The sequence below is a fragment of the Mytilus galloprovincialis genome, chromosome 14 (genome assembly GCF_965363235.1).
Source record: "Mytilus galloprovincialis chromosome 14, xbMytGall1.hap1.1, whole genome shotgun sequence".
Classification (NCBI taxonomy): Eukaryota; Metazoa; Mollusca; class Bivalvia; order Mytilida; family Mytilidae; genus Mytilus; species Mytilus galloprovincialis.
Window position 1 is genome coordinate 60,019,965 of NC_134851.1, and position 20,559 is coordinate 60,040,523.

Consider the following 20,559-nt stretch of genomic DNA (forward strand, 5'->3'; position numbering starts at 1 on the left):
GGAGGCGTCCTTCAGCTGGCCCCTCAACAAATATATACTAGTCCAGTGATAATGAACGCCATACTAATTTCCAAATTGTACACAAGAAACTAAAATTAAAATAATACAAGACTAACAAAGGCCAGAGGCTCCTGACTTGGGACAGGCGCAAAAATGCGGCGGGGTTAAACATGTTTGTGAGATCTCAACCCTCCCCCTATACCTCTAACCAATGTAGAAAAGTAAACGCATAACAATACGCACATTAAAATTCAGTTCAAGAGAAGTCCGGGTCTGATGTCAGAAGATGTAACCAAAGAAAATAAACAAAATGACAATAATACATAAATAACAACAGACTACTAGCAGTTAACTGACATGCCAGCTCCAGACTTCAATTAAACTGACTGAAAGATTATGATTTCATCATATGAACATCAGGCACAAAGTTTGGATATGAAGTAATAAATGTATTAGAGTGCCTGCACCTAGTTAGAAACCTGGTCATTTGTCGCATATGTCAGATCGTAATTTTATTTTGTGTTGATAGCAGTGATTTTGACATTTGACGTCTCGTTGGGGTTTCTTTAATCTACGTTAGTCATAATTGGTTTGTTTGACATTTAAAACAAAATGATTTACCTCATCACTGCATACGTGTCGCGTTTGATAACCTATGAGCCATCGATGAAACAAACACACACAATATTTTGTTTTGTCGACATGGCGAAATATATTTCTCTTTTTTTGTTTTGGTAGAGTCAACGATTGCACCAACAACAGGTGAGATATTATCATCCGGAGTCCGAATTTCGTATGTCGAGTTTGTTTTACACGCCGAAATTTTAGAGGCTGAAAAATTGGAATTTATTCCATTGTGTTTTAAATTATGGGAAACATTTTTTTTCTTTTTTTTTTAAACCTTCATTTTAATTAACCTATCACACCTAAATGTAAAACAAATGAAGATGAAAGTTGCAATTCTAGTATGAAACAACGCCTTGCTGGAGTTTCTTATTGACAACATATTTGTTGAATTTGGAGGTAGACTTTTTCAACAAATTGTCGGCATTCCTATGGGAACGAACTGTGCGCCTCTCCTTGTCGACCTCTTCTTATTATCATATGAATCGGAGTCCCTTCAGACACTTGTTAAAAACAAGAAGATCAAAGAAGCCAGGTTATTTAATTTCACTTTCAGATATATTGATGATGTTCTTTCCATTAACAATCCGAACTTTTCTGATTGGGTTCCATTTATATATCCACCAGAACTAGAAATTAAAGAGACAACAGACACGGCTTCCTCCGCATCATTTTTAGACTTATACCTCGAATTTGACTTACACGGTCATCTCAGTACCAGAATCTATGACAAACGAGACGATTTTAATTTTGAAATTATCAATTTCCCCCACCTTAGTAGCAATATACCAACTTCACCTGCATATGGAATATACATTCCCCAACTTATTCGGTATTCAAGAGCTTGTAGCTCCTTCTCAGACTTTGTAAAACGTCAGCAGTGTCTGAGCAGAAAGTTGATGAACCAGGGGTATGTCAAAGAACGTCTCGTCCTTTTTCTAAAAAAATTCATCGGAAGGTACCAACTACTTGTTGATAAATATTCCGTATCAACTTCACAAATAATGCACGATGGTCTTGAAGTATGGACTTTACGTACTGACGTTGTTTATCATCTCAATAACGTGTTATAGCATTCTTTTATTTGTCCTTATTAATATTACTTTTACTGTTAAGTCTGTTTTTTTAGATATCCATATGACGTGACTCTGTGCTTATGCATCCCATCATACTTTGAACGACAATATTATTTTATTTATTAATATTACTTTTACCGTTAAGTCTGTTTTTTTGTGATATACCTTTGACGTGACTCTGTACTTTTATGTATATTGTCATACTCTTAATGACAAAATTATTTTATTTATCAATATTACTTTACTGTTATGCCAGTTTTTTGTGATATACATTTGACGTGACTCTGTACTTATGTATCCCGTCATACTTTGAACCACACTTTTATTTTATTTATAATTATAAATTTTACTGTGAAGTCTGTTTTTTGTTATATCTATTTTACGTGACTCTGTATTTATGTATCCCGTCATACTTTGAACGACAAAATTATTTTATTTCTACCTGTGCGAATTTCAAACGCGCAGTTTTACACCAGTACTTATGGGTGGATTTTACATAGATAAATAAAATCGTATAATATAAGCAAAATGAGGATGATAAATTTGATGTATGCCTTTTTGTGCTTCTTCGTTACATTTGTTGATTTTATAGTGATTAAGATGATAACACAATGTTGACTGCTGTACCCCTATTTTTGACATTATTACCTATTGTGTCTATTAGTTTTGTTCACGCATCGTTGACAATATAATGGAATTTGATGCGACTGTCATACAAGTGAGAGGTTTAGGTAGCTATATAACCAGGTTAATCCACCATTTTCTACATAAGAAAATGCCTGTACCAAGTCAGGAATATGATAGTTGTTATTCATTCGTTTGATGTGTTTGAACTTTTGATTTTGCTGTTTGATTAGGGACTTTCCTTTTTGAATTTTCCTCGGAGTTCAGTGTTTTTGTGATTTTACCTTTTGCCTAATTATTAATTCATCATGATCTGTAATATGATTTGTTTATCAACCAAACGTAAGTTAATGATCATCGAAGAAAATGAATATGCATAAAAATATTCGTGAAACATTTCGAAATTGTTATACCAATTAGAAAATTAATATTGTTTTGATATCTATATGTGTGTGACGTCTCAACATTAAACAAACATCTATTAATATTTTGTATTATTAAAATTGACTATCATGAATTTAAAAATACATAATTAACGTAGCAAAGTTAACAAATATGATAAAATAGGTTGGTGTTTATATACCCCAACTTGTTTAATTCGCTCATGTATATACCAACGTATTTGGTTTTAACAAAAGAAATTATTACACCAAAACGGTTTTCGATATCACAAACTAATCAAATATTTACTAAATGTTAGCATCGGTGTTAGGACATTATTCGTAAATATAAATCAACATGCTGACATCTTATGCGTTCAGGTATTTCACAGTTAATCTTTTTTCGGTATTATTCTTTATGAAGCACACACATGTCGGAATTTACCACAAGAGCTAAACAAACCTTTAAACAGCCTTGTCCAGAAGGGTTATAGTTACGATACTGTTGTCAGGTCATTAAATATTACATATTTTAGCAGTAATATTGATTCACTAATAGGGTTTATGCATCGGAAATAAACACATTTATTCTAGAACAAGTTGATGGCTTGATACAGCTTATGTTCTTCTCATATGTTATAATGGTAAAATACTAAACACCTAACGAGAGGGATAGGCTTGATTTTTATATGATGTAGACAAAATCTTTCAGTCAGTTTAATTTAGGTCTGGAGCTGGAATAGCAGTAACTGCTCCTTTGTTAATTGATGTATTATTGGCATTTTGCATAGTTTCTTTTTTTACATATTCTGACATTGGACTCTGACTTTTTTAAACTGCATTTTACTGTTCGTATTGCTGTGTGGGTTTTTTCTACATTGGCTAGAAGTATATCAGAGGGGATGGTTGAAATCTCACTAAACATGTTTAACCCCACACATTTTTTGCGCCTGTCCAAAGGAGCATCTGGCCTTTGTCAGTCTTGTATGATTTTTAATTTTTGCTTGTTTATATATTTGGAGTTAAGTGTGACGTCCATTTTCACTTCACTTATACACATTTTGTTTTCAAGGGGCCAGCTTCTGCTCTCTGATTCGGTTGTTGTTTCTTTGACACATTCCCCGTTTCCATTCTCAATTTTATAAAACATAAAAAATTCTGAAAAGGTGTTTGCTGACTTTTGATTCTTATTCGTTAATGCAGACAGTACTAATGTTTGCCATCTGGAAGTCTTTTGTATTGTTTTTCTTTCATTTCGATATATCCTATAATAACTGTAATTCTTACAATACAAATACACTAAAAGATACCATTTCCTACGTTCTATTATGTTTGTTTATCGACAAATAGTGATTGTTGAGTACGTCATGTCTTTTTAGGTATGCTCAGCTTAGTCGTGCAAGGATCTTCAGAAGTAGATTCTACATTAATCTTATCATGCATCATACCAACTTTCACTGGATCTGCAACGTGGAGCAGAGAAAACATTATCAAATCAACTTGTTTTCATGATTTATGTTTCCCATACATGCAACAACATTACACGTTTTCAAGCAACAACAGTGACATTTTTGTCGCAATTTACCCTTTATCAATGACAGAAAATGGAACTACATGGACGTGCTATCACGGTGATGATAGTGCTTCATATACAGTACTTGTCCGTATGTAAATATTTTCTTCTTAAAATATAATCTTATCTAACCTAAAATCAAATTCATAGTGTAAATTACTCAGGGGTAAATTCGGATTATCCGCTTTGTAACTGTTAGCAATTGGTGTCCCTAGCATCACACGTCTAGCCACAAATTTAATGAAAGAGCATATTGATATTTTCCCGCGTTTCGATCAGCATAGCGGGAAAATGTTGTACTCTCGTTATGGAATCGTTAGTTTTCGGTAGGCCGTTGCTAAATCTATACAATTATGGGACTGAGTTGTGGTTATATATCAAGTGTTTTTGTGTGGTAACTTCATAACCATTGTATTGACCGAGTAAACTTAAAGACGCCAATTTACAGCAGGTTATCCAGACAGAGGTACAAAATGCCGTTCAATCCATGAACAACATGATAACTAATTGGAATCACACTTAGAATGATACTTGACAACCAGAAAGTGCTTTCAGACACTGGGATCAAATCAAAATGAATTAAATAGTATTTTATGTCGCTTGCATGGAAACAAAATGATTTTCATCGACCCCACAAATGTGCAGCCGTTGATAATGGATGAAACGAACATATTAATATTTTTTTGTCGGCATGGTGAAATATGTGGTTTGTAGAGTCAACGATTGCACTAAGTTCGAAGTCCAAAGTCCGTATATCGAGTCTGATTTTATATGCCAACATTATAGGGGCTGCAAAATTGAAATAATCGAAGTTTGAAACTTATATACTAGTATTCAACGCAGTATTCAATTATGAGAAGAAAAAAAATTTAAAACCTTCATTTTAGTTAACAATTCACTCCTAAATGTACATCAAAATGACAAGATTATTTTTACTCTCGTATGAGTACGAGTAATTGCCTAACTGTTATTTCATCGCGGTGTACGATATGATTTCTTGTATCAATCAAACGTATGTTAATCATTATCGTGGAAATTGAAATATATATATATTTAATTCGTTACACAATTTCGAAGTTCTTACGTCAATGATTGAATATTTATTGTTTTTAATATATTAACGTGTTAGACTTCTCAACATTAAAATCACATATACTGAGATCTTGATATATTTAAATGATAATCATAAATTTACGGAAGTGATGTAGCACAGTTAACTAATATAACGAAATTTGCTGGTTATTTAACAAAATAGAATGCAAAACTTCCATCTGAAAAGGCATTCGCTCACTTTTAATTCTTATCACTACTGTTACAATTATAATATGTTTAGTACCAACTTTACAACGTCAACAACAACAAGTAATATTCATAATATTTTTATATTATATTTATAGAATCATCCATAACGACAAACCAACCTCCCACTGGTGAGTAAACCCTACATTTCCTTTCTTTTAATTATTATAATTGTGACTCAAAATGAGGTAGAATCATCATGGTGTTCGTAAAACATATGTATGTTGCAATAAGAGTCATTAAGAGGTCATCACATATTGTTCGACTATAAGAGACCCAATATCATGATACGCTAAAATAATTTAATTTTCCAAATTCAACTATAAGTACCTGCCGATAAAAGATTAATTGTTAAATTTAAAACACCTTTTGCCTCTAACTAATCAAAAGACTGATTCAAATAGACTAATGAGAATCATTTTGAAGTTCATAACGGTTTAAAGAGTTATCAAGCATATGTATATATGATTCATATTGATACAAAACACATCAAACATTGGAATAACAGTGTAGAAAATACATTATAAGACATTGTTTATGTAAGTACCTGTCCCAAGTCAGGAGCCTGTAATTCATTGTTTGTCGTATATTGATGTGTTACATATTTGTTTATCGTTCATTTTTTGTACATAAATAAGACCGTTAGTTTTCTGGTTTGATTTATTTTTCATTTGTCATTTCGGGGATTTTTATAGCTGACTATGCGGTATGGGATTTGTTCATTGTTAAAGCTGTACGGTAACCTATAGTGTTATTTTATGCGTCATTTTTATAATTTATCAAATAAAGCTTGTTAAGCAGTCCAATTTTATCGCCTTAGATTCAACATCCTACATCTAGATGTAACATTTTCCAATATTAAAATCTTTGATAGGAAAAATAGTTATTAACACATTACAAACTATATCAACGTACTCATGAACCATAAAGTCATAACCGCTTTTAATAATCAGGTTATTTATTAACTGTTTCAGTTTTTATTAAAAGCAGTCAGCTCACCTAAAACGTTTATAAAATCTTTAAATAAAAAGAAAGATACATTTTTATGCCCGAGGTGTCATCTTTGTCAAATGAACAATTTGCTTTGCAATGATTGGTAATAATATTAATCTATAAAAAGAAGATGTGGTATGATTGCCAATAAGAAAACTCCCAACAAGAGACCAAAATGACACAGAAATTTACAACTATAGGTCACTGTGCGGCCTTCACATAGATATATTTCCTGTATTTGACAATTTTAGGAATACAACTTATTCGCCGAATCAAATGTTACTAAATGGATGCCAATATGTTAGTGTACATCGCATACATTAAGGTTGAACTTGAAAATTATGACTGTTTTACAAACCACGCCTTTTGAATTTGATTGGTGTTGGCATATTCAAAAATGAAATCAAAGATCAATTTTGGTCTGTTTTGTTGGGTTCTTATAGCATCTCAATTTCATAACAGCAATATTTCCATAGAGATTTATTAATCAGAAATAGGTGATATTCATTTGCATAAATACGAGATCTATCCGACTGAAAATAATGGTTAATAGACTGATCTTTATTCATACCTGTACCGTTTTTTCTTTTTTGAAATGCTCCATAAAGAAACGAATTGTTTTCTTATATCTTTTTTGAAAATAATAGAGCAAACAAAATTTCAAAATTTCGCGGTGTTTGGATTTTTGATTATTCCTTTTTTTTTCTCTCTCAAAGACATTCTTCATTAGATACTGTGTCTTGTTTCATTGCTGAAGCCTTCAACGATGTCATTTTAGTGACAGCAGATTTTTTTTATGAGTATTTGGGAGTAATTCTTATCAGGGTTATATCGGTTAAAATGCAATTTTTCCTAATTTATAATGTATTTTGTTATTATATTTTCTTTTCATGTGTCAAATTAGAAAAAGAAATTGTAAATATTTGTTTAATTATTACGCACAAAATGCTTGCTTTTAGATTATATTTTCAATACTAGGGATTAAACGGTAGACCGTAATTGTGTAACTTGCCGAAAAAAAGGTCGTCACTTGAATTCATGTTTTAATCGATTTCAGGGTTGAATGTGAATTATTGGAGCAATGAGCATTTTCTCTGGCATATTTTATAGACGTCTGTCTATTGGTGAAGACGTGTGTAATTCTTTTCCAGAACACACAACCAATATATTCATGATAACATTAGCATAGATTGTTACCTAAATTGTTTTCTTGAAATACTAGTATCTTCCCAATAGCAATGTTCATCAGTATATATATGCCTAATGACACATACAGTCCTAAAATCGCTAGAAAATTTGCATTTGATATAAACAAATGTTTCCAGTCAGTAAAAGGTAAGGTCCTCTTTGTAATATACTGCCTGCAAACTTCTTTTTATATTTATAAGTCTTAAAAAGACGTAAAAAAAAACAGATAACTTGTCCTTTGAAAGCTTGGTTTTATCATTCACCGCTCAGTGCCACCGTTATTTGTTTGTTGGTGACAATGCCACATATTTCTTCTTTGTTTTTAGAATCAACCATTGCACAACCACCAGGTAAGATACAAGTAAAAAATTAAAATAACAAAAATACTGAACTCTGAGAAAAATTTAAAAAGGAAAGTCCCTAATCAAATGGCGAAATCAAAAGCTGTTTCTATAGCTAGCTGAATCATTCACTTGCATGACAATTTTCATAATCAACATGGAAAGTTTCCCACCAAGATGTTATCATTGCTGGAAACGTACATCTATATGTGTTTGGGTTTGCTAAAGGAATCGCATTTGCCTCACATAAAAAAATCTTAAGTATCATTAAGTTTTCTCAGTACTGATAAATGTTTTTATTTCAACAGATATCATATTTTCAAGCATGACGCATTAACATTTTCTTATTTACAGTGCAACGTCGTTTGAATTATTAAAACACTTATTGATAATCTTATGTCTTCTTTTTAGGTGAATTTAGCATAGTTGGTAAAGGATCGTTTGAAGCCGGCTCTGCATTACTATTATCATGCATTATACCAAGATTCACTGAATCTGCATCATGGTACAGAGATAATGTTTTATATGCAATGTGTACTTCTGATACTTGTAGCGCATATCCATTGGTAAATTACGCTTTTTCAAGCAACACAAGTGGAATTTTTGTAACAATTTATCCTTTAGCAGTGACAGACAATGGAACTGAATGGAATTGTAATCATATATTTGACCACAGTGTGTATACAGTGTTTGTTCGTAAGTAAACATTCTTCTAAATTTATATTTTGTAATCGACCTTTAAGTCTTGGCTTTATCAAGGCCAGAATAACAAAATGGCAATGATAATATTCGTCACAGACAATGCATTAACGAAAATAAGAGTTACAAAGTTAAACCAAATCTGAAAACAATAACAGGAAAACAAATAGTAAGCATCAGCAATAGGTTATGCATATGGCTATTAACATGAATTTTGCAAGTTTAACAACTGTGAAGCTATCACATATCATTCTCAATGCAAGACTATCTATTACTATATGACTATAAATTTTCTGATTTTTCTTTGGGTAAAACATAGATCATCTTTGATAAATCATTATAGTTAGGGGGGGGGGATATCACGAGAGATTAATATAAGATTTGAAATAACGTCCGTGTACCTATATATAGATTTTCCTAGGAAAAGTCAAAGGCGAAGGTTTATGACGTCGGGTACATGCCAGTTTTTCGTCTGGCGCATCAAATTATAAGTTTGGTACCTATATGATAACTATATTCTATTTATTCTTGTTTTCGAGGCTTTTTTGCTCTTATTTATCTTATTTCTGTGTATTTTTCTAGTAAACTTTGCTCAATATTTGAATTTTACAAGAACATTGGAGAAGGATAAAAGTCATATAATTGTTGACGTTTGATTTTAGTTGATACAAAAATTTATCTACCCAAGATATATGACATTGGCCTCGGTGAATATAATATCTCTCGGGTTGATAAATCATTGTATCAACCTCATCAAAAGTCAATATTTGTACGACACAAATAAAAAACCGTTCACATGCTTTAAGTAATATTTTTGCGAGAAGAAATATATCGCAAACATATATCGTCACGAATATGTAAAACTTGGATTTTTCCTTACTTAACTACATGAAGTAAATTCGAATATTATGAAATTATATCGCCGCGACATGGGCCAGAAAGGGCTAAACGCGAAAGAAAGTATCCGCGAAAATAAGATGGTTTATAGTTTATAGACAAATTTTGTTCGTGACAAAATTTCGACGTTGTTTCGTCAATGATTGGAAAGATGTCGTTTCTGATATCTATACGTGTGCGACGTATTAACATTAAAACACATATATCGATATCTTGTTTTATCATATACATGATATAGTTAGTAGTAAATACAGTAGTTCTAAATATTTGATAAATAGCCTGCTGTTTAATCCATATCGCGCAACTTTGATGCTAAATGAACGGTCATTCAGACGTGACGCAATTTATAAAATGACGTCATTGTTTGGAATGTGACGACACACACGTTGAGTTTTCATTTTTCTGACACACGAAATGCAACTATAAAAAGGAACTCAATGGAATACCATACAAAACACACAAAAAAAATACAATAAACAAAATATTTTTAAAACAACAGCACGCAAGTTGTAAGGTAACCCAGGTGCTTCGGATGAGCAATTGAGCAGTTCTTTAAAGTTTTTAAAACAAGACAAAAGTAGAAATAAAGGTCACCCAGGTGTTAGGGATCAGAAAGCAGTTCATATATACTCTCCTGTTGAAATATATGATAAAGCGTATAGAACATAGCAAAATTCGTATCACATGCCGTATCACCCTCGACCAATATCATCCCTCGGGCCTAAAGACCCTCTGGCTGATATTAGTATCTCGGGATGATACGGCATATGATACGGATTTTGCCATGTATTATTCTCTATATATCTAAATTGATAATCATAAAGGAGAAGGTATGATAAGAGGCGGAAGTGATGTAGCCCAGTTAACAAATATGATGTAAGCGTTTGCTGGTTATTTTATAAAATAGAATGCAAAACATAGACCTATCAGAAAATGCTCACTTTTAATTCTCACCATAACTGTTCAGCCATATATAGGAGACTGACTGATTCCGATCTCCCATCTAAAAGTCAATCATAACAAATTTAGTACAAACTTTAACACGTCAACAACAACATGTAATATTCATGATATTTTATAAAATATTTATAGAACCATCCATAACGACTAACCAGCCTCCCACTGGTAAGTAAACTCAAGATTTTCTATTCTTTTAAATATGTTTAATTGTGAACCTAAATGGAGTAGAATCAACATGAAGTATGTAAAATCATATATTGTTGCAATAAGAGTCATTAGGTCATCATTTTTTTTTACTATAAGCGTCTCAATATCAGGACTCGCTTAAAATCATTTAAATAAGCAAATTCAACTATGACTGTATGACGATCAAAAATTTGAAAACACCTTTCACTTCTAACTAAACAAAATACTGCTTCAAATGGACTAATGACTTTGTGTTATCACATAGGGTCTACTGATACGTGATCTATCATTTTGCCTCATGCGAATCATCAGTCTTGGTATTGTTATTCTTGTCACATTAAAATAATTTGCGAGTCAGTGTGTGTCATTCTAACTCAAACCATGCAAACCGCTTGTTTACGCTCATTTTGAAATAATGACTAAACTTAAAGCAACTTTTTTTTAAATGTTACATGCCTAAATACTTGGGTTGTATAAATCACCGCTTAGTGCCACCGTTGATGAAATATGAGTCATCGATAAAACATACTTATTTTGTTTGTTGTCGACATGGCACAATATGATTTTCTTTTTCTTTTAGAATCAACTTTTGTGCCACTCCCAGGTAAGAAACTAATACTAATAAGTAAAATCACAAATCACAAAAATACTGAACTGGTCTTCAAAAACTGAAAGTCCCTAATTAAATTGCAAAATCAAAAGCCCAAACACATCAAACGAATAGATATCAACTATCATATTCCTGCCTTAGTACAGGCATTTTCTTATCTAGAAAACGGTTTAAAAAGGCCTTCATATTCTTTAGATTCATGGTATTATTGTTAGTTTTACTCTATCTGACTGCAGTTTTTTTTCTTTTTTGTGAAATTTGTTTGTACACCTCCTTTTATTTATACGATTCAGATACACAAAAGCTTTACATTTTAAATTATGCTTTCGGTATGTACAAATAGTTACAAACAGGAAAACTCATCATCTATAAGAGGAAAGCAACGAAACAACAGACAACTGAAGTGCAACAAAAAAGAAACGACAATGCAACATACTTAGAAACGAACTACTAATATTATATAACAACTGCCATATTCCTGACTTAGAACAGGTAATTTCAAGAAAAGTTGGCGGGTTAAACCTGGTTTTGTGGCTAGCCACTTATTGATTGTCTTATGTCTTGTTTTAGGTGAATACAGCATATTTGGGAAAGGATCGTTCGAAGCCGGCTCTGCATTACTATTATCATGCATTATACCAACATTCACTGGACATGCTTTATGGTACAGAGATAATGTTTTGTATGCATATTGTACTCCTGATACTTGTGACACATATAGTACAATGGTAAATTACACTTTTGCAAGCAACACCAGTGGAATTTTTGCTACAATTGATCCTTTATCAATGACAGAAAATGGAACTGAATGGAATTGTAATCATAATGTTTTCAACACTGTTTATACTGTGTTTCTTCGTAAGTAAACATTCTTCTAAATTAATATTAAAAGTGTTTATAAATGCTAGAATAACGAAATGACGAACCCATGACATATCGCCCCACTGGCAAATCGCCCAACACCTAATCGCCCCACATTTTTACAAACTCGCCCCACTTTCTTAAAAAAAATCGCCAAACTCTTGTTTACCAACTCGTCCACTTATGAAAAAGGGTAAAATTCCATTGCAAATAGATTTGATAACATGCCCCACGTATGAAAAGGGTCAAAATCCCACTGAATTAAGGTCTGCCCCACTCATGACAAAACTAGATAAACCATGATGAATTTATCAGTGCCAACTCGCCCTACTTATGAAAAAAGATGCAATCCCGTTGTATATCGATGTCCCTGCCCCACTTTAATACTTATGAAAACCTTGATGAAGTGCTATAAATCAAATGGCTGTAACTGAGTAATTGAAATCATTCAATTGTATGAACAAGTTTCCTTTCAAGTCACAGTGTTATACAAATAACTAAGCTGAAAATTACACATTGAAGTAGATTTTACCTTGTTTAAATAAGTGGGGCGAGTTGACAGGAGAAAATTAACGGGATTTAACCCTTTTCACAAGTGAGGCGATTTCTTAAAAAGTGGGGCGATTTGGTAAACCAGTTTGGGGCGATTTTTTAAAAGTGGGGCGGGTTGGTGAAAAAGTGGGGCGATTTGGTGTTGTGCGTTTTGCCAGTGGGCGATTTGTTCTGCTTCCGAAATGACAATGATAACAATTCGTCACAGACAAACAGACAACGCATTAAAGAAAAAAAAGTCAAAATGTTAAAATTTATTCGTGAAATAATAACCGGGAACTAATTAGTAAGCATCAGATATAGATTGCACATGAGGCTGATAAAATGAACTTCGCAAATTTGACACATATCATTCTCAATGCATTATTATCTATATATATATATATGTAACACTCCCAAACGTGTCCGATTCCCCCAAACGTGTCTGTTCTCCCTAAACGTGTCCGTAATATTCAATATTCCCCAAACGTGTCAATTTCATAACCCCAAACGTGTCCGCTAATTGTTATTCGCCGAAACGTGTCCACTTTTACACGCCAGAACGTCTCACATATTTTAGCGCTAATACATGCATGGCCGTCCCAAATAAATAACGTTTACGGCAATTTTACGATGGGGGATACAGTTGAGGAAGTTGTCATTTGTAGTTTGTGCAATGCCAGTTGTGTATGATTAGCATAAACAAACATTGCAAATTTTATATGTAACATATTAATTGAATTTTGACTGAAATTTATTATTGTCCAGTTGAAAGTATTTCATGCGCATTTTGAGCAAACATACATATAATTCTTGTACTGTTGAATTAATTGTTTACTATGTAAATTATATTGTACTAATAAACTCCGTTGATGCCTTTTCTATTCATCCAAATATATCATGGGGTTTTTTTTCAGCAGAATTGACATCCTTTCTTTCAACAGTTCTGATATTTTAAAAGCTCTTAAATTCATAAACAGGTTATCAGGTTTTTTTTAATAATTTTCAGGTTTCGAACATTTCTAAAGACACACGAACAAGAGACATAACGTCCAGTGCCAAATTTTTCATGCATTTTTTGAACGATATCATGTTAGCAATAAATGCATTTGTCATTTCGGGGCCTTTTAAAACTGACTATGCGGATTGGCTTTGCTCATTGTTGAAGGCTGTACGATGACCTATAGTTGTTAATTTGTGTGTCATTTTGGTCTCATGTCGAGAGTTGTCTCATTTGCAATCATACCACATCTTCTTTTATATACTGAAGTTAGGTTCGTTTATTATACCGGGAATTTACTGTCGGTTTAACAAAAAAGGCCTAAGCAATGTTAAAGTTATTTTTCTATTTTTCAATAAAATAGTAAAATGAATATACATTAATGGACTAATAGCCAAACAACCCACGTATAAATAATATTATGATATGGACACAATTTTGGGGATTGGACACGTTTGGGTGCTTACAAAAATGACAGGCGTTGGCGCTGTTTTACTACTAGACATGTTTTGCATTTCAGTGACGTCGATGTGGACACGTTTGGGGGAAGGAGTGTTACATATGTAATATGACTATGAACTTTCTGTTTTCTCGTTGGCTAGAAACAAAGTCATATAATTGTTGACGTTTTATTCTAGTTGATACAATGATTCATCAAACCAAGATATATGGCATTGACCTCGTTGAATATAATATCTCTGGGGTTGATAAATCATTGTATCAATCTCATCAAAAGTTAATAATACAAATTAAAAACCGTCCTCATGCCTCAAGCTAATACAATATCATGTCAAATGACGATAGATAAATACTTGGTTTTGTAATATACAAACCAATTGCTATGAATGTGAGGATTGTTTAAAAGTTACATTGTATTTAATAGTGTTTTTAATTGAATGAGTCATTCGTCTATATGTGTTTAACTGCACCTGCCACGAGTGTGATTGGAACCTCAGTGTTGATTCATTAGTTCGACTCATAATTGGTTTGTTCGTAATTTACCAGACATGAAATCAAACTAAGTGTTATTCTATGTTGCTTGCACTGTATATGTGCCACTTTTGTTAAACTATGAGTATTCGATAAAAACAACCATACTTAATAATGTGTTTGTCGACATGACGAAATCTATCTTTTTTTTTGTAGAATCAACCATCGCACCAACAACAGGTGAGATGTTATAGTCCGAAGTCCGTATATCGACACTGCTTTGATACGCCAATTTTTTTAAGTTTATAAACATATTGATGTGTAAAAAATAATAAAATGGTGCACAGAAAACTAAGAGTTTGAATTAAACATGCATTTGTTTCAAGAATTGAATAAAAAAAAATCACCAGCCACTCGTTTCGTATGACTCTAAGGCTGACAAATTAGAATAATCGATGTTTAAAACTTCAAATAACTCGATGGTGTTTAAAACTATTGGATACTTTTTTTAAACCATCATTTTTGTTTATTAACAATTCACTCCTAAATTATATCAAAATGAAGATGATTGTTGTGACTCTGGTATGAGTACAATAATTGCTCAATTGTTAATTTATCGCGATGTACAATATGATTTCTTGTGTCAACCAGACGTATGTTAGTCATCATCGTGGAAATAAATATTTATAGACAAATTTAATTCGTGACAAAATTTCGAACTTGTTACGCCAACGATTGAAAAGATATTGTTTGCGATGTCTAAACATAAGAAACACATATAATGATATCTTGTTATCTTTAAAGTGATTATCATAAATTTACGGAAGTGATGTAGATAGTTATCAAAGGTACCAGGATTATAATTTAGTATGCCAGACGCTCGTTTCGTCTACATAAGACTCATCATTGACGCTCATATCAAAATATTTATAAAGCCAAACAAGTCAAGTTAAAGAGCATTGAGGATAAAAAGAAATCCAAAACGTTGTGCCAAATACGGCTATGCACAGTTAAAAGATATGATAAAATTGTGTGCTGGTTATTTAATAGAACAGAATGCAAACCTAGAACTATCTGAAAATGCATTTACTCACTTTTAATTCTCAACATTTAAAAGAGATTCCCATCTCCCACCTAAAAGTCAAATATGATATGTTTAGGACCAACTTAAAACGTCAACAGCAATATGTAAATATTCATGATATTGTATATTATATTTATAGAATCATCCATAACGAATAACCAACCCCCCACTGGTAAGTACACTCAACATTTTCTTTTCGTTTAAGTATGTTTAATTGTGAACCAAAATGGTGTAGAATCAACATGATGTACGTAAAAAACAAAAAATGTTGCATAAGAGTCACCGAGAGGTCATCATCTTGTTTAACTATAAAAGTGGGGCGAAAGTAACCAAAAGGACATTCAAACTCATAGATCGGTTATAGACAACGCCATGGCTAAAAATAAAAAGACAAAATGAACAAATAATAATACAGAAAACACAACATAGAAAACTGAAGACTAAGCAACACAAACCCCACCAGAAACTGGGGTGATCTCATGTGCTCCAAAAGGGTAGGCAACATCCTGCTCTTCATGTGGCACCCGTCGTGTTGCTTATGTTATTACAAATCCGGTAAATAGAATTACGGGTCGAATTTAACAAAACTTGGCCTCAATCATCATTTAGCTATGTAGTTTTAAAAAATGTGTCCGATGACCCGGCCAACCAACCAAGATACCCGCCATGCCAAAAAAAATAGAAGATAGGAGTAAAATGTAGATATTGGCTTATATCTTTGAAACCAAAGCATTTAGAGCAATTTTTCAAGGATGAAATTGTTTTTCGGGTCAAGATCTATTTGGCTTGAAATTTTCAGACAAATTTGACAACGTGCTGTTGAGTTACTGCCCCTGCATTGGTAATTTTAAGGAAGTTTTGCAGTTTTTGATTATTGTCCTGAATATCAATAGAGATAGAGATAAACTGTTAATACTTACAAGGAAGCTATTAAAACAAGAGTTCCAAATGGTAAAGTTGAAATCATCTCTTCGTAAATTGTAGGGACGCCATAACGGTTGACCTTTATGGAATAAATGTTTCACAAATGATATCGGATATGTTACTTACGTCGTAACTACAATCCCCTTCCCTCTCATAAATGTGACCTACCGAATTAGACTATTTACCGGATTTGTTATCTCATAAGCAACACGACGGGTGCCACATGTGGAGCAGGATCTGCTTACCCTTCCAGAGCACATGAGATCACCCCTAGTTTTTTGGTAAAGTTCGTGTTGTTTTTTCTCTAGTTTTCTATGTTATGTCATGTGTTTTATTGTTTATTTGTTTGTCCTTTTCATTTTTAGCAATGGCATTGTCAGTTTATTTTCGATTTATGCGTTTGACTGTCCCTCTGGTATCTTTCGTCCCTCTTCTAACAGCAGTTATGTTCAACTAAGATCTACAAATAAATCAACATGACCAAAATGGGGAATTAACCCCTTGAAGAGTTATTGTCCATTATACAATGTTATAGCAGATATTTAACAAAATTTTGTAAATTTTTGTGATCTAACAAAAATCTTCTTGTCTGAAACTACTGAGACAAATTTAACCAAACTTAGTCGCTAAATTAATTAGGGTATCTTGTTTTAAAAATGTACCCGATGACCCCACCTGCCAGCAAAAATGGCCGACATGGCTAAAAATAGAACAGAGTATTGAAATGATGTTTTTGGCTTATATCTCTGAAACTAAAACATTAAGAGCAAATTTCGCATGGATAAAAATGTACATCAGGTTAAGATCTATCTTTTTGTTATTATCTTGAATATATTATTATAGACAGAGATAAATTGTAAACAGCAATAATAATAAAGTAAGATCCACAAATAAATCAAATGATCAAAATTGTCAAATGACCCCATAAGGAGTTATTGCCCTTAAAGTCAAATTTAACTATTTTTATGTAATTTTTTTGTAATCTTCTAGAAAAGTTGTAGACATGGCTAAAAATAGAACGTAGGAGGAAATGTAATTTTTGAATTACATCTCTGAAACTCAAGCAAACGTATAACAGTTGCATTATTTCATGCATCAACTGTAAATAAAAATATCAGGTGAGCGACACAGAAAATTCAAGACTATCTTAAGGATTGCAAAACGAACCCCATACAAAACTGGGGTGATTCTATCAGGTGCTCCGGAATGGAAAGCAGATCCTGCCCCACATTGACAAATCTTTTCTGTATTGGACAATTTAAGGATTGCGACTCCTTCGCCAAACTAAATTTTATATATCAAACGAATACCAATATTTAAGGTTAATCACATACAATAAGGTTGCACTCGGAAAATATAGCTGTTTCACAAACCAGGCCTCTTTTGGGAGATATATGATATTCATAGATTTCGATTTGAATTTTTCTTTGAATTGGTATTTAAGTTAAATAATGTTTTACAGGTAAAATCAGCATAAACGGGATAGGGTCTTTAGAAGTAGACTCTGTACTTATTTTAGCATGCGTTATACCGACATTCACTAGAGCTGCAGAATGGATTAGAGGAAATATGTCTTTAGCAGTTTGTTCCTTTGATTCTGCATGTATCATAAAGTCAATGAACAGGTACACTTTTGCAGGCAACAATAGTGGAATTTTTGTCACAATTTACTCTTTATCAGATAACGAAAATGGAACTACATGGATATGCAATGACGGTGATGACAGCACTTCATATACAGTGTTTGTTCGTAAGTATACATTGTTTTGAATATTTAATGTCATCTAGTCTGGGCCAGAAACGTAGTCTAAGATAACAAAAATTGTTGCCGATTGGATACTAGTATTCAAAATACAGTTATGATTATATATTAAGCAGGCACGTTTATTATGTACTGTCGTGTACTAGTTGTGTTAGCGAACTATAATACTTTGACTCCATAAATGCTAAAATACCAAAAAGGACATTGATAACTATTAATCGTCACTGACAGACAGAAATGAAAATGCTCAAAACTTAAAACAAAATAAATCAATTAGCAAGAATCACGAATTATAAAGCATTATCCGGATATAGGTGCACCGTTAATGTAAGTAATCATTTGAGGTAATAACACAGTCAAGACTCTAAAAATTGAAAAAGTTTTTAAAACAAAGTAATGATAGCCTGACACGATAGAACAACCAGGCTGATTCTCTGACGCAATGTAACATAAAACTTATCATGATTGTTAACTTTTGAAAATTAAGCTTGTTTCAAATTAACTGTTGCACATGCGTTAAAAGAACTTAAGGAAGCTCGCGGGTATAAGATTTTCAGAAAAAAATTAAACATTTATTTTTCATTACAAACTTTATTTATTACCTTTAGTATTTGTTACTTTATCATATGGTACAAAAATCATTCATAAAAATCAATTAGTGTTGGCCACAGGTGACTTTTAAAATCTGGATATCATTGAAAAAGCTCCAAACTATCTCTCTTTGGTGCAAAAATGCTATTTTGTGGCATTAAAATTGAAATATCTTTTTTAACTCCTCGGTGACCTATTTTTGTTATTGTTGTTTTCGAATAAGCTATACATAAACTAAATAATTGTAAAATTTAAGCGATTTCTGTAATTTAGTTCTTTTTTATTTCGATATTACCGCTATTTCTCCTATTAGTTCAACAGAAAAAAATGGACATTAACAAAAATGTATGCTACCTTCGAAGTCAGATTGTGAGCGTAAATGAGCGGTGACCCCATTTTTTATTTCATTTTTCTATTAAGTATAAGATAAAGCTCATTTATAGAAAAATATAGCGAAATCCTATATTAAATAAAAAATTTGATTTAGACCCGCGAGCCCCCTTAATTTGATATTTGTTTTTCGTTCATTTTTTTGAACATAAATTAGGTCTTTAGTTTTCTCGTTTGAAATGTTTTAAATTTATCATTTCGGGGGCTTTTACAGCTGACAATGCGGTATGGGCTTTGCTCGTTGTTGAAGGCTCTATGGTTAACTATAGTTTTCATTATTTGTTCTTTTGTATCTTCTGAAGAGTTGTCTAATTGGCAATCATGCCACATTTTCTTTTTTATACTTGTTAAGTAACGTCATATGTTAACAAAAATACAAAATAATACCAAACTTATCATCTCGTAAACCCGAAGTGCGTTTAAGTTACAAAGGACTTATCAGTGGCACTCAAATCAATAAGGTTAGAATCCCACGAAGTATGACCTTGAGTAATGAGAATCAGAATGGTTTAGCCTTATACTGATAAGTTAATTTAAAATAGCATGGAAGTAAAGTTTCAGGCAGTTCCTGGACCGAATACGGACGAATCAAAGTCATTATCTGAAGTTTCAGTTTGCGGACTTTAATAGCGAGTATGGCCGCCTCTTGCAGCATAAGCAGCTTCACACCTAGGACGCATTGATTCAATCAAAGTTATTATGTTGGCCTGTGGGATATTGTTCCGCTTCTGTATGAGAGCTTAACACAAGCCTTGTAACGTTTCTAGTGTATTTTGCATTTCTCGAACACGTCTCCAAAGTTTATCCCCTATCTATAGGAGGAAGTTTCGGTGATAATGCTGATCAAGGGAGAACTCAAATATGGTTTTGTTCAAGATAGTCTATGCAAATCATTGCCAAGTAATATTTGGCGTTATCCTGTTGGAAAACAGGGTTGAAACTGCGTTTCCGAATAAGAGACAGAACAACAGGGTCAAGAACTGTATCCCTATCTGTTTGAAAGACACAAGGGTCCGAAAAACATTCACCTTGTCTA

The 20,559-nt window shown here is 32.6% G+C and overlaps 1 protein-coding gene and 1 long non-coding RNA gene across 2 annotated transcripts in view; one reads left to right on the plus strand and one right to left on the minus strand.

Moving 5' to 3' along the window:
• Positions 1–12,316, plus strand: part of LOC143059316 (uncharacterized) — a 28,532-nt gene extending 16,216 nt beyond the window's left edge. Inside the window, exons 7-8 of the mRNA XM_076232797.1 lie at positions 11,421–11,444; positions 12,021–12,316. Coding sequence (XP_076088912.1) covers positions 11,421–11,444; positions 12,021–12,316 — 320 coding nt within the window. The remainder of the gene's footprint in view (positions 1–11,420; positions 11,445–12,020) is intronic.
• LOC143058974 (uncharacterized) overlaps positions 1–20,559 on the minus strand; it is a 399,737-nt gene that overhangs the window by 319,571 nt on the left and 59,607 nt on the right. The gene's annotated exons all lie outside the window — the stretch shown is intronic.